At 41.7% G+C, this 15,058-nt stretch overlaps 1 protein-coding gene across 1 annotated transcript; it reads left to right on the plus strand.

Annotated features, from left to right (window-relative positions):
• The first annotated feature begins 295 nt into the window (after positions 1–295).
• On the plus strand, positions 296–12,779 carry PGRMC2 (progesterone receptor membrane component 2). Its single transcript, XM_065062096.1, has 3 exons — positions 296–691; positions 10,648–10,803; positions 11,555–12,779. Exons 1-3 carry the CDS (start codon positions 325–327, stop codon positions 11,650–11,652), a joined length of 621 nt encoding a protein of 206 aa, XP_064918168.1. The 5' UTR covers positions 296–324; the 3' UTR covers positions 11,653–12,779.
• The last annotated feature ends 2,279 nt before the right edge of the window (positions 12,780–15,058 follow it).

The raw sequence follows: 15,058 nt of genomic DNA on the forward strand, positions 1-15,058 counted from the left end.
ACACCGCGCGAGACCACACGCGCCGCCCTACCCTCCCCTCGCGCTCCCGCCAACGCCACCTGGCCGCGCGCGGGGCGCTGGGAGCACGCGCAGGCGCGCTGGCGGCGGCACCGCCTCTCGCGAGCAGCGGCCGTTGGGCTGGCGGGGCGTGTCCGCTCCCAATTCGCCCGCGGGGCGCGAGCCTGCCGGGGGCGGTGCCGTCTGTCCCGAGCACCAATGGGAAGCGGGGAGCGGCGGGCGGGGGCGGGGCGGTGGCTGCCGCTCGTCTCCCCTGGGCGGGAGCGGGGCGGAGCCGTGGGGCGGGCGGGCGCTGGCCTGGCAGTGATGGCGGACGATCGGGATGGGAGGTTAAGGACTGAGGGGAGCAGCGACGGCAGCGGCCCAGCGGGGGGGGGCGCGGGGGACCCGCCGGCCGGTGCGGCGGCGATGGGCGGCGAGATGCTGCTGAACGTGGGGCTGCTGGCCCTGGCGCTGCTGGCGGCCTACCGGCTGTACCTGCGCTGGGGGACGCGGAGCGGGCCGGGGGGCGCGGCCCGGCAGAACCAGGCCGCGGCTCTGCCGCGCATGAAGCGGCGGGATTTCTCCCTGGAGCAGCTGCGCGAGTTCGACGGTACCCGCAATCCCCGCATCCTGCTGGCTGTCAACGGCAAAGTCTTCGACGTGACCAAAGGCAGCAAGTTCTACGGGCCCGGTGAGACACCAGCGCGCCGGGGCCTGGGGGGTCCCTCAGCGGCCGCCTCCCTCCCACCCACTCTCCCGCCGTGCCGGGCGAGGGCTCCGCGCCTCCTCCGGGCTGCCCGCCGCGTTTCTGGCGGGGAGGGGGAGGCGGCGCCGGGAAGGACAGCGGGGATGTGCCGCGGCGGGCGCGCCCTGCCCCGCCGCCCCGGGCTGTGTGCTGGCGGCGCCCGGGCCGCACCCCCGCCTCGGGGGCGGTGGGTTTCAGAGAGGCCTCGCGGCGTCCCGCCGCTGGTGGCCCCACTCGGGCTCTGGGTTTGTCTCGGGCGGGCAACCCCGCGCTTTCCGGCCGCACGCGACGCGTCACGGGGCCGCCGGCTGCCCGCGGGGTGTCAGGGGAGCCCGGCGTGCGAACCGCGACCTGTCGCTGCGGCCCGCGGCCCCGCGGAACGCCCGCCTGGGACCGTGCTGCAGTTTCAGACAGGTGATGCAAAACGGGTCTCGGGTCTGTTCGGGCTTCCATCACACATCCAGTTTTCTGGTTGCCTAGATTTAGACGTGCAACGTTTAATTGTTTTTTTTCCCTATCTTTTCTAGTAGGTTTGCCAAGTGCAACTGAGCAATGATTCCTTCATTCTAACTCTTACGGTTCAGGAAAGAAAACAAAAAAAAACAAACAAAAAGAAAACAACAGAACAACAACTGATTACCTATTTAAAGGTGCAAATGACATATTGGGTATGAATTTTAGTCAGGATAGAGGCAAGCAGGGAGAGCCCGAGGACTGATCTGTTGCTACCATTGATAACAGTGCAGAAATAAACATGAATACAGAAAATAGAGTTCTTTGGAGCAGAAATGTATACTTCAGAGGTTCTGAAAAGTATGCTTCAAAGGCAGTGTTATGTTTATGTTTTCTTATTGTGGGTTGTGAAGCTGCAGCATATTTTCTTCTAATAAACAGTGTTCTTAATAATGAGCTGGATAAAAAATTACTAGTGAGCACTGTGTTCAAGTCTGATGCCAGAGGAAATGAAGGTTATGACTGCTGATAATTTTCTTCCTTAAACAATGGTGGTTTGGAAAACTTGATCAAATTATGCAGGAGTTTTTGTAGTAGGTATTGCAACTGTCCTCATATGAGGGGTGGAGGAAAGAAAGGATACTTCTCTCTACCCCCAAAATAGTGTAAGTTAAGTAATTATTATTTTATAATCCTGGATTACAAAAATAAAAATATGAAATGGACATGTTAAAAGTCTTTGGTTCTTACCAGGGAAGTGACAAGCAGTTGTATAGTTCAGTTGGGCTAACATTTTGTAATTCTTGTTATCCTCAAAGTTTGTGGTACCAACTCTGCTACCAGTCACAGAAATTGAGGCTGAAATTTTCTGACTGGATACTGTAAAAGTTAACATGAAATCTGAACTGCCTTGCCATGCCTTATTTTGCTTATTGACCGGTACAGCTGAGAAGTGCAGTCTGGTGTGCTGCAGCTTTCATGACATTGAATTTGCCTCGTTTTTTGGCTTTTTCACTTTGAGGGTTTTTAAACCGAGACCTGTCTGCTGATATAAAATGCATGTAATACATACGCTACATGAAACTTAAAACATAAGTAAATTTACAGATTGCTTCATAAATTATTCCATGAAATAATACTGAAGCATAAACATTCACTTTAATGTGTATCAAACATAAATTAAGTTTTAGACTCTTCACTGTAGATATAATCACTAGTTCATGTCTTCAGCCTCTTTCTGGAGGTCTATTACTGTGAGGAAGCTAAAGGTTTATGTAATAGGACATGTCTGCTTTTTTGATAACTGGCAGTCACTGGTTTTCTTAAAGCAGTGCTTCCAGTTTTTCATGGAGAGGGACAAAGGCTTTTTTTTGGCTTTGTTTTGTTTTCCCCACCCCCTCATAGTGAAATATTGCCTTTTTATAACAGAACTGGCATTATTTTTGGCTGTCAGATCTCTGTTACTTGGGACTGTGCACATTAGGATAGTGATGCCCAGCCTGTGTGTTACTGGCTGTGTGTTCTACCAGATGTCTTTATTTTTGAATAGTGCTGACATGGTTTCCCTGTATGGATGCATGTTGGGGAATATTTTCTTGGGATTGTTTTGTGACTGAAAAGAAGAAAAGCTAGGAGGTGGCTTGCAGGCCTTGAAAGATCTGAGAAGAGTTAAGTGGAAAAGTCTTCTACAGGTGGTTGAGAAAGTCTTTTCAGAAAGACTTCAGTCAGAGCAGCCAGATATCCACAGCAGTTCTCTAGGTAATTTTATGGCTTATAGCTGGAGTATAGCATGAGGAGTGCAAAGCGCACCAACAAAGCCATGGCCACATTTTGTTTAACAGAAGAAACAGTTGAGGGCACTGGCTTTGCTGACATTGCAGGCTTGGACTGTGAGCCTTTTGTACTTTGTTGAAGTACTGATGTGAAATAGTGCTTCAGCATTGAGGGCGGCAGAAAGCATTGGCTGAGGGCTCACTATCAAATCTTAAGTGTATCTATTTGGGTTAATGTTGAATAATGTGGCTGTCTCAGAAGACTTCTGATGTCTTGAAATTAAGGTATAGGGTTTTTTCTTCACTGTAGTTTGGATGCAAAGGCGTTCTTTATTTTTCTGCTTATAGCAGAAGCCTAAAAATGCATGGAAATGTCATCTAGTCTGTATTTTTGTCCAGCAGTTGATATTGCATTAAAACATCCACCGAGCTTCTCATTTTATTAGAAGCTCTCCTGTTTTTAAGTTTCCATGTACTGAATCCTGTTATACTTTGGTCTGTAACTATGGAGAGCCGTTTACAGTTAAGATTTTTTAAAATTGATAAATCATTCAAGTTATCCTTTCCAACGGCCATGATTGAAAACCTCAGTTTCTTGAACATTCAGTCTATATGTTTTCCTAATGTTTGGGTCTTCCTCATGTTGTCATCTTTAAGCCCTCCACAATTTATCTCATTCTTATCCTATTAATCTTTGGTATGTTTATAAGGCATTTTAGCTAAGAGCAAGAAATGATTATATCACACATTTAACTGTCTGTGCCACCAAAAATCACTTTGCTTACATTGAACTCTAAATTAAAAACTTTACTTGCTGTGTTCTGTTCCAAAATGCTGCTTCCTGGGATAGTCCTCTGTCCTGCATGGATGCCATTTGTTTCAACACTTCGTTTGTAGTTGTATTAAATACCACCTCCATTTGTGCTCAAATGAGTCAGTGTCCTAGAATGCTTTGCACGGTTATTAATTTTAATTAATTACTTTTCCATTTATCACCCTCAAACTCTAAAAGAGATAAAGTAAACAATTAGTGGCTCACTATTTAAAAAATGATGGAACCAGAATTTCAAAGAAGCTGTTTGGGGGTGATTTCCCCATCTCTAATCACATCTCATGACTTGGAGTCTAATGATTAGTGCACAGTGTGTGCTGTGTTGGGTTTATATCCTCATAATGAGAGATAGTTGTTACCATTTCATTTATTACAACATTTAATTTCATGTTTGTTTGCATCAAGATTCTTGGTAGCATGTTGGTCTATAGAAGGGCATAGTATAACTTAATGTTTACAAATCTTAATAGTTAGCATTTAAATTGGCATGCCAAGATAATGCTGTAAACAGGTTTTGATTAATTTATTAAATACTTTGCGCAGTTATGAAAAATCTACAGCTTTGAGCATGACAGGATTATGTGCAGTCTAGTGTGTACAGCTGTTCCACATCACTTCTTGCTTCTTAATGTTTTGTGATTTTAAAAAAATCAATTTCCTGACTTTGCTGCAATACGTTGTCGCTGTCAACTCATTTCTCATCCCACTCTTGTCTTTCAAAGTGTCATGAAGATTTCTGCTTCCAGATTGTCAAGGGGAATAGATTAGGTAGTAGTAGTTCCTTCCACAAAAACTTCTGACATAGTTCATTTTTCACTAGGGGAAAATTAGCTTTATTTCATGTTGGCAATTCAGTTAAGAACTGAATACATCCTTTACAAGAGCATGGTCAGAGCAAAGTGTTGCAGAGGGATATCATATATGTCCTGTCTGGAGAATTCTGTTAAGAACACAGCAGGTTGAGGGTTTGCAGGTAAGTACAGAGAGTAAGACTGGGGGATAAGAAGTGCTTCCTGGAAGGTGTGTACCTTCTCAGAGATGTTGATGTTTGTCAGCTCTCTTGCCCTGGGAGTCAGCTTTTCAAAGAAACTGTTTCTGGATAAAGAAGCTAAGTTCCTACCAGAAGTAGTAAAACTAAGGAAGTATATTCATGCCTACTGGCAAGAGGTGGCTTCCGTGCTCCGTGCCAAGGGAGTAGTGCCCTTGCCACCAGGATGAGTGGGTTGTTCTAAGCCCCCAGTGAACGTTCATGGAGAGCAGGAGCCAGTAAAGTGGTGTTGTGCATCACTCGTGTCTCCTCCTCTGCTTCTGCTTTCTATGTCTGTCAGCTCACTCCCTCCCTCTTTTTTTTTTTTTAATAACCTGAATATATTCCTTTAAACCTGGACAACTGTGCATTTGATAAAAGGTCTGCTTGAGTAAATCCCTAGTTCCTATTTAAGTCATTCAGGTTCCAGTAGCTTGTGGTTTGAGAGTCCTGATGGAGCAGGTAGCTCAAAGCAAGATACAGTATGATGTGGTAGTGTCATCATTGTTCATAACACATAGATGTTAAATCCAGTATGTAGCAGTGTAGCTCTCTTTCAGTTAAAAGAACCTGGCTGGCATTGTTTGCCTTATTATGGAATAAACTAGTGGTCAGAGCACTTTGCACTAAAGCCAGATAGAGGATCTAGATCCTGTATGGATTGTCAATTATGGAGCTGTCTTCGAGGAATCTCCTGACTGCTCTGCTCGTTGACTGCCCTTTTAGTTGAAATTAGGTGACTGATTCTTGCACTTTATTCTCTGAGTTAAAAAGGAAGGAAGAGAGAGTGAGGCCCTCTGGTCTTGTGCCTAAGAAGTTAGGTTTAGACCCCTCTTTCTAAGCAGTACTCAGCATGTAGTCTTTGTGGATCGCTCTCTTAAGAACACTTACTTTTGATGCAAGCTGTAACTTAAAATTGACCCAAATATTTCCTTTCATGTAAATCTGGAGCAGTAAAGTTAAAATTATGTCACCCTGAATTCCCAGTGATAAATGTTATTAGAAAGCTGCTGCTTTCAAGCTGCATCTCAAAATGGCTTTTTGTCTAATTTGTAGCTTTGTCATTCCCTCATAAAATATGAAACACAAACCAACTTGTCAGGATTCAGATGGAAAATTTTAAATAGTGGAGATTTTGAGATTTTGCTTTGATTTGGAGTGGAAAAGCTAAACAAAGTGGTAGAATGGAGCAGCTGTCAGTAACTTGGTCTGTTTCCCTTTGTTGCTTTAGCTTATATTAAAGGAGAGATTAATCTACTTGTCTGTAGTTTAAGAAACGTTGTCCATGAATTTCTAAGCTTCGGACAAACTGGTCTGTATTTCCAGTGGGTGCGTAGAACCCACAGATGCAAAGAACATCTGGTATGCTTTGCACATTTGGTGGTGGCTTGGAAGTGCCCTTTAACTGTTAGAAGAAACTAAAGCTGTTGTAAAGTTGAACTGTTAACCTGTGTGGCTTCTTCAAAGAACTTGTATGAGCCTTGTGAGAATGAGTACAATTCTTAGATTATAATATCACTTAATTAGATAAAAAGTCCACACGCAGTGATGTGTGATGCAGTCCCTGTGCTCACAGTCAGTGCACTCCAAAGGTCAGTGTACAATGTCCACCTTCATTACTGGTCTTGGAGCAATAGTCCAGGCTGTTCTGTAAAACTGGTATAGAACTGAAGTGGTCAGGTAGTTTCTTTGGTACACCAAGAATATCTACTAAAAATCTGAACACCCGCATAGGTTTTGTGGAAATTGTTAGCCAAACCAATTGAAAATTGATGCACATGGTGTACCAAGGTCCAATTTAGCCTGTTTTGGACCAAGTGACTAGAAGCAGTGCTTCCAGATAAAAACTTCAGCTTAGACAGCTTTATATCTCACATTTTTAAATACAGTGCTTTAATGTTTTTCTTTACCTGCTGTTGTTTTAAGATGTCTGCAAAGGGAAATTAAATCTTTGTTTGAGAACTGTAACAGGGCTAGGAGATAAACAAATCCTGAGTGCAGGAATTGGAAAGGTATTTTTACTGGCTGAAGAGCTTGATTTTGCCAGTTCTCAAGCTGCCGAGTTCATTTGTGAATAAAGATGAATGTCAGCCTGGGACAAGATGTGGAATTCATCCAGGTGGCCAGATTTTTAACTGGATTCTGAAAGAAAGTGAGGATCTGTGCTTCCTGTGAGTGGTAGCAGGTGGTGGGCAGCAGCGTTTTGCATGTGTTGTACCTTGGAGAGGGGTTTTATACAGGGACGAGGTGTAAGGTAAATTAGGTCTTTATACAGGGAGAAGAGGCAGGGGATACATGTGGAGATACACAGACAAATGTATAGTCTTGATAACTGTTTGGTTTCAGTGCAAAAATAAAGAAAGGCTCTGGAACAAAGTGTTTTAATATGTGGAAGCAATGATGGGAAGAAAAGCATTCATCAAGGGAAAAATGGCCTTCATGTAAGGCTTATAACTGTGTGTAGCCAAGTAACATGTAGCAGACATGTTTTAAAAGGGTTTTGGTACTTCCCTGACTTTTGTTGCTTCAAGATGCCAAATACAAGTGGGAGGAGATTTTTTTTTAAGAAATATTTTACTATGAAATAGCTAATTTGGGGGCATAGCAAAAGAACACCACTGAAATTTTGTGACAGGCTCTTAAAAAATCAGTTTGGTCTACATGCCGATGTTAATAGCATCTCTTTTAACAATCTCTTCAGTATGTATATCATGTCGTGGTGCGATCAATTATTTAGAACAGGAGCCGGTCTAAATAGGTAGTCAGACAAAAGGAAAGAAAAGAAGGACTATGGGTAGGGTTTACAGAGTAAATTGCATCTGGTCATGAAAGAACTCTCTAGGAGCACTTCTAGGGTTGCACTGCTGTCTCTACCTCGGAATCACGTCCTTGAAGCATGTTTTCTCCTGGGGTTCTCTGTGCTGGCACCTTCCTGGATGCTTCTCCAAGCGTGACAAAATCTGATATGCGAAATACCTTTTCAAGATTGTTGAACCAGTATTTATATAAAAGTGAATAACAGACTAGGGCTTATAGCAAAACCCCAGACGTGATTATTCTGTATTAATATAAAATATTGTACTTAACCTCTGTAAAAGTATCTGAATGGAAACTTTAGAAATAATTGCTCATACTGAGATCTCTGAACTTCTGCTTTAGCAGCCCTGCAACTAAGGTGAATCCAGACTTGCACTTTGTTTTTTTTTTAATAATAAAAATTCAATATTTGCATTTTAGTAAAGAATTAAAGAATGGCACACGTTTCTAAGTTACATTTGCAGAGCTGGAATTTGAGATGCTGTCTACCAAATCCAAAGGCCGTTTTTACCAGAACCTGGCATGGACCTGGCATGATGGTTTCTTTGTGAGTCCTGAACACTTCCATGCTAAACATGATAGAATGTTAACATTTAAAATGCATTTTTTAAAAGGATAAAAAAATGGTTTAATAGCTTCTGACATTACAATATATTTGCAGAAATTTTGCATTTATTAATCTTGATGCAAACTGATACATTCTAAAAGCATTGATGCTTTTAAGTATACGATTGAGATGTAAGGGTGTTCAGGGCTTGATATTAATAAATGTAATGTAATTATCTTTTTAATGGAAATAATTGGAAGCAAGGTGGTGGCCCAAGAAGTGACATCTCAGTAGATGGTGTCAGGGAAGGGGAAGAGCATGCTCCTCTAACTCTGGTTAGCCAGAATTTTGAAAATGTGTTACACAGATAACTAGTAGGGTTTATGGAAAGATGTGTTTTAAACTCTCCAGGGAAAGGAAAAACTGGGGACAAAATACTGTCGGTGGGGACATTAAGTAGCAATTTACAGTGGCTCTGAAGGATGTGCTGATTTGGTGTGGTCTTTCTAAAAGCTCTTTATAGCTCCTGTGCTCATTACAGACATCAAAAACTAGATCACTTCAGTGATGGCTATTTTGAAGTGAAACAAGACTTTTTGTTTGAAGCTCTCTGTTATGTTGCAAATTATGGTGGTCACTACCTCTTACCTTGTTTTATAGACAGTGACTAAGCATGCAAAATGTGTAGATTAAATATCTCGGTACAGGATTGACTTCAGTCCCTGAATCTTGTTTTTCAAATAAACATCTAATTCGGGCTACAAATAGGAAAACAGAGTTCACGAACACTCTTCACTTTGTTTCTCATGAGTATTGTAAGTTTAGTCCCTGATTCCAGGGCTAGTTATTGGGGATGCTGTTCCTGGAGTTAAATGTCTAAAAAGACAAGCACAGAGATGCTGTTAATCATTATGGTCCTCCCTTATGCCCAGATTAATTTCTATAGTGCAAGCTTCCAGTTGATAGTTCTTTGTCTTCTGAAATTTTGCTTTTAAATCAGTTTATTTATTTCCAGAGAGATGGGGGAACTGTCTTTGGCGCACAAGACACTTTTCTGTTCTCAGGTGTGACTGTAAGCAGCTTACAATGCCAAGCACTTTGGAGTGGAGAACCACCACCAGTTCTGGGGAGGCTGTAGTTTCTTCTAATCCATATGGTGCTCGGGTTCCCTGCCTCGGGAGCTCTTCCTGCTGCCTTCAGCCTCTCTCAACCTTGAAGTCAATGCCCGGCAAGAGCAGATAGGTGTGGTGGCTGGAGCAAGCGGCCTGGAGGAACCCGGCCTCTCTGAATGCATGATGTCCTATGGCTTGCCCCACCATAGAAGAGGTCTGAGGTGCTACAGCAGGCAATAGAGGGGGTGAAGGACAGTGTGTTGCTGCTTCCTTGTGTTCATTCTTGTCCATGGGTGCTGCCTTCAGGCTGATGGCCATTGTTGTCTTCTGAGAGGTAAGCCAGAGGAGGCTTCTGGCTTATTGATCTTCAAGTACTGACCACTCTTCATAATGGCTTGAGCATTTTCCTGGTCCTGAGATGCTGCAGTTAGTACAGAAAATTTTCAGGTGTTCTTTTTGTTTTGTTTTTGGTATATCTTTTTTTTTTTAATTGAGCTGAATTAAGATATTTGGGTTTAGGTCAAGAAAATCTAAGATAACAATATGCTCCAAGTTCTTTAATTAAAATTTAGGAAAGCCAGTTGCCAACCTTGTCCTGAAAGTTGTTGGTTTGCAAATCATCCAGTTGTCTTTGTCATAGTATTTATTTGATAGTCATAGCTCAAAATCTTATGAGCATGTTTGTGCTGCTTTGCATCAGTCAAAAAGCACAAAGGAAGCAGCCACTTTCTATTCATAACATGAAGATTTGTGCAGTTTTCAGGAACAGCACAGGACATGAATATGGGTGATTCTGCTGCCCAGAATAAGGTTGCGTCCACGGAAGGACAAAACGTGTCAAAAGATGTGCTGTCTGTCAAGTGTGTAGAAAGTTGTGATGGTTCTATAAGTGAAGTGAAATTATTAATTAGCACTCTTAAGTTCTATTTATTGATAAAATTCAATGGATTTCTGAAAGATGTCTATACAGCTTGGTTCTGTTAATGCCTGACTTCTAAGTATTCTATGTTTTGCTTAATAGAAGTACGTTTCTTTTGAACTCCAGCCTCCAGTCTCTTTGGAATTTATATCAAGTGACTTGCATCAAATGGAAGGGGTTTTCCCAGATATCCCTTCAAAGCCTTTTTCCTGGTACTGCTTCCCTCGGCAGACTTTATCTCCTAATGACTCTAAAGATTGAATTGCAGTGCTGTTGAACGTCCAACAGCCATTGTGTTCCAACTATCCCTGCTCCTATCACTGCAGAAGTTTAATGTATGGCTTTGGCACACTGTATAAAAAACTGAGATCAGTTACCATATACAAAGACTTGAAGGTATCGATTTTGTCTTTCTGTTTTCAGAGGGTCCATATGGAATATTTGCTGGCAGAGATGCCTCCAGGGGACTAGCAACTTTCTGTCTAGATAAAGATGCACTCAGAGATGAATATGATGACCTATCGGACTTAAATGCTGTACAGATGGAAAGTGTCAGAGAGTGGGAAATGCAATTTAAAGGTAAATTATCAAATTAGCAGCACATTTTTAAGTTAAGGAAATGCTCATAATAAAAATGACTGATTTGGGCTTGGGGCAGCTTTTGAAGAGATGTTGACAGCAACATTAATAATGCAGTGTAACTTTCTTAGAAAAGACCAGGGATTTCAGGCCAGCTTTTCATAAAGAGGATTCCACTATATCCCACTAGAGCTTTTTCAGTCTTCTAGTTTTATACAAGAAAGCTGTTCTCTGCTCTTCAGCGCAGAATTTCACTCTTGAACCTCAGTGTAGCTCAGCCAGTGGAATTCCTACTCACAGGCTGTTGGCTTTGGATGCCATGGAATTACGATTAGGACTAAGAGTTGTTTTGGCATGAAGAACTGAACAAGTTTGTCTTGAAATAATTTCTAAAAAATAAAGACGCATGCCTCTGGAGGGAGGGAGAGCGATTCTTCACATTAATTGAAATCAAAACAGGCTGAGGGCATTTGTGCCGGTTTTAATAGCAGCGTTTCCAGCCACTGTTTGATAAAGCTCGCCTGGTTAGCTGTGGAACAATTGAAACAAAGTTCTTGGAGCAGAAAAAGAAGTTAGCAGTAATGGCATCAAGAATGCTTTAGGAGGCTGAGCTTACTGATGAACTGCCATGTATTTTGGTGATTCAGGTTCAGAACCATAGTTGTAGAAGAAAAAGTGAATTTGCAGCAGTGCAGGCTTACTAGCAAATGCAGTTGTATTTGATTGTAATGGAATCATAAATCTTTTTCAGATAAATACGACTACGTAGGTAGACTCCTAAAACCAGGGGAAGAACCATCAGAATACACAGATGAGGAAGATACCAAGGATCACACTAAACAGGAATGAACTTTGTAAACAACCAAAGTCAGGGGCCTTCGGAACTGCAACCTCTTATTCCCCATCACAGAATGTCCTGCATCTTTGGGTACAGTTCATCTGCTGCGAAAAACATTCAACAGGTTTTGTACACGGAAAATAATATACTCACAAATGAAGATTTGAATACTAGACATTATTTGTGCTGCCAAACTTTTTGTTGAAGTTTATTCGAAATGTCTGGTTAAGCTTCGTTAGTGAAGAGGGGCCAGGGATTTAAAGGTAAAAAAACGCTATTCCTTTTTATCAGTAAGCTGAAGCCTTCAAATAGTATGTGTTACAAGCTCTCTAAAAGACGTGAGTCTTCAAGCTCAGTGGAAGGTTTGAATCTTGTTTCGTGTGTGTCTTCTCCTTCAGCATTACAGACAGACGTACTCATGTACATCAGTATCAGTCGGTTAGACTACTGAGGCTGGTGTTAAAATGTGAATTTCCAATTTTGTTTTGTATGTGGGTGTTAGTAGCCCCGGCAGAATACTTCAGTTCTCTAAGAGAAGTCCATGTAGATTAGGATGGGGGTAAAATTCATCCTTTTCTCAAAAGGATTGGGTAAAACTTTTCCTCTGCAACAACTGTTATCTGAAGCTTGCCTCTCCCCCCTTTTCCCATACTCTAAATCAAATCAAATCAAATCAAATCTTAATTGTGCCTTATTTCGCTTACATAGACTTGAATCGTTTTAAGAGACAGCCCCAAAATTGTGGTTTCATAGTCACTACAAGCAGCATTGAGACTGAAGTTAGAATGTTCTGTTGACTGGAAAACCTTGATGTCATTCTGTGTATAGAATGTAAAAGAGGAATACTCAGTGTTACTGCCATATGTTAATACTACATATACTTAAATTAGCATTGTGATGGCCAAATGCATACTCCCATGCTTCTTTTTAAGTAATTACAAACACACACAAAAAATCACCCTTCCTCCTCTTCCAGAAGCTGCCTAACTTTTGGGAGCACAGCCTTCACACCCCGGAGAGGGAAGGGGCCTGCGCGCGTGTGTCTGTGTGCGTGTCTGAATGCAAGACTTGGGAGGGATTGTTTCTGCAGATATTGTAAATACGAGTACCATTTTAATAAAGCATGTACAATACCAAACGTGCTGTCAGCCTTTATGTAGAAGCTGCTACACAGAACTGGAGTTTGATGGAACACAAAGTAAGGCAAAGAAGTGTTCGATATGAAACATCCACTGCTGTTAATCCTGTTCCTCACTCTTGTGGGTTGTTTTTCCTTTCAAGACCCAGCTTTTGAAGAGCCTGAAGGACTTATTCAGGTAAGCTGTACTTAAGAGAATAAACCTATGTGGATGCATTTATGGTGGGGAAAAAAAAATCAATGATTGTAAATAAAGGAGAAGCATTCTAGAAAATAATGTAATGTACAGTAAATATATGTTGTGGCACCAATACAACAAGAACGCTGGAGATCTATACACAGCTATCACTCAACATATTGTAGAAATTTCACTGTACTCTGATAAATTCAGAACTGTGACACTATTAAGCTTTATGCCTTACATCTGTACCCGTGTTTGCATATTTCACCTGTGGTAAGTCTATAGTAACAGATTTCTGTGTTTACAAAAATCTGCCATCAAATCACATGTAGTTCACGTGTCCTAAAAGGTGCGTTAAAGTCTCTCCTTTGCATATCCAGGCTTGGCATAGAATAGTTTGATCACAGCAGCAGCTGGGGCCAGGTTACACTCGCTAGTTCTTGCACAGGCTGAACAACCTGTTCAGCTACTGCCTGTAACTGACGGAAGTGCTGGTTCCCACTTCAGCTGTGTCCTTATAAGCTGAGCATTAGTGCAGCGTCCAGCCTTCAGTCTGTACAGCAGAACTGTAAGTGTCTGCTCATCTTAACACTGCTGAAATGCTGGGTATGCCGCTGTAACTAACCGCAAAAATATGAGTTCTAGGTGGAATGATGGAAGTTACTAAGGGATAAAGCAAAGCTTTCTTGCATTGGACAGGAGCTAGGAGTTCTTTACCTGTGTGCTTCACTAGGTGATGACGTGTTGTTTGTTTTTTCTTTGTTGTTTTTTTACACTAAATCTCTCAATGAAAGGTTTTACACTACATTTCATGTAGTGCCTTTCACTTTTATGTTTTGCTCCAGCTCTTGCACCTGGTCGTGGCACAACCATGTGTGGAGCAGGAAGGGACACCAGATAAACTTCTTTGTTCTTTTTCCCCAGGCTTCCACATAAAAATACATGTACTATGTGTTACAGCTTCTCCCATACAAAGTCATGACTGGTGGTTTGTAACACTTGCCATTAATTACTCTGCTCCTCCCTCGTTACAGCTGTTTGTATCGAAAGAACAGTAAGTAGTTTCGTATATGCTGTGACTTCTGACCCAAGTGCAGCCTTTTCCTTTCCCTTGCTACAAGAAGTGGCACTGAGGCTTTGTCACATTGAATTTATGGGAAGTTGGTTATTCTTTGGTGGTTTTCTATTGTTTTAAAAGAACAATGCTCAAATTTTTATGACAGGATTGAACAGCAGGCCAGGAAAAGGATGACTTTTGCTTTGAAGCAAGTTACCGGTAACTGCAAAGAATACGAAACTGTCATCTCTGGCAGCAAGTATGTTGCATAGACTTAATCCTGTATTTCAATGTCTATTGGATCTAAATTAGCCTCATTCATCCTGTGGACAAAGTCACTGGTGATTTAAAGCTGACAAGCTAACTAAAAGTGCTTTAAAGCATACACTGTAGCTTTCATTTTTATAAAAAGTTGACACCTACAAAGAATAATTTAAAATAATGTCAGATCCATCAAAATTTCAGTGCAATTAATATAATAATTTTATGGAGGCATTCATCTGTGTAACATTTGTGTCAATCACTCGGTCAAAATTCACTATTAACTAAAATGACAGGCAGCTTGGTACTGACAATGTGTTAAATTTTGTTTAAGCAACATAAGGGACTTGAAGGGAGTATTTATCATCATCTTTAGAAACAAAATACATTTCCAGTTTAATAAAAGGACTTGTTTTCCTAGGCTAGACCTAGTGTTAAACTAGTTTGACTAGTCATTTGTTTTGACATTTCTGCCTCAATTGTACATTGCTTCCCAAAAAATCCTTTATGGCAGGAAATCTATTTTTAAAGTTTGGTTAAAGAAAAAAAAGTCCCATGTTGGTACTTAATTTGAACATGAATTTCCACTAAGGGCTGCAGAATTACCCTTTCACCTGCTCGTACTTGCTTCTATCTTTTTATCGAGTTAATTCTACTTTTCCTTGGCTGATGTTTCAATTTTCCATCCTTCAGAGTCAGCCCCAGCATACAAAATTAAAACGCAGTTTGGCACTCTCCTTCTGATCTTGTTTCACTTTAAGTATCTTAGTTCTAAGCTGG

The sequence above is a fragment of the Columba livia genome, chromosome 4 (assembly GCF_036013475.1).
Source record: "Columba livia isolate bColLiv1 breed racing homer chromosome 4, bColLiv1.pat.W.v2, whole genome shotgun sequence".
Lineage (NCBI taxonomy): Eukaryota > Metazoa > Chordata > Aves > Columbiformes > Columbidae > Columba > Columba livia.

Coding starts and splice junctions, on each gene's coding strand:
- PGRMC2 (XM_065062096.1), top strand. CDS start 325: ATGGCGGACGATCGGGATGGGAGGTTAAGGACTGAGGGGAGCAGCGAC. Junction 692..10,647: donor CAGCAAGTTCTACGGGCCCG/GTGAGACACCAG, acceptor TTCTGTTTTCAG/AGGGTCCATATGGAATATTT. Junction 10,804..11,554: donor GTGGGAAATGCAATTTAAAG/GTAAATTATCAA, acceptor AATCTTTTTCAG/ATAAATACGACTACGTAGGT.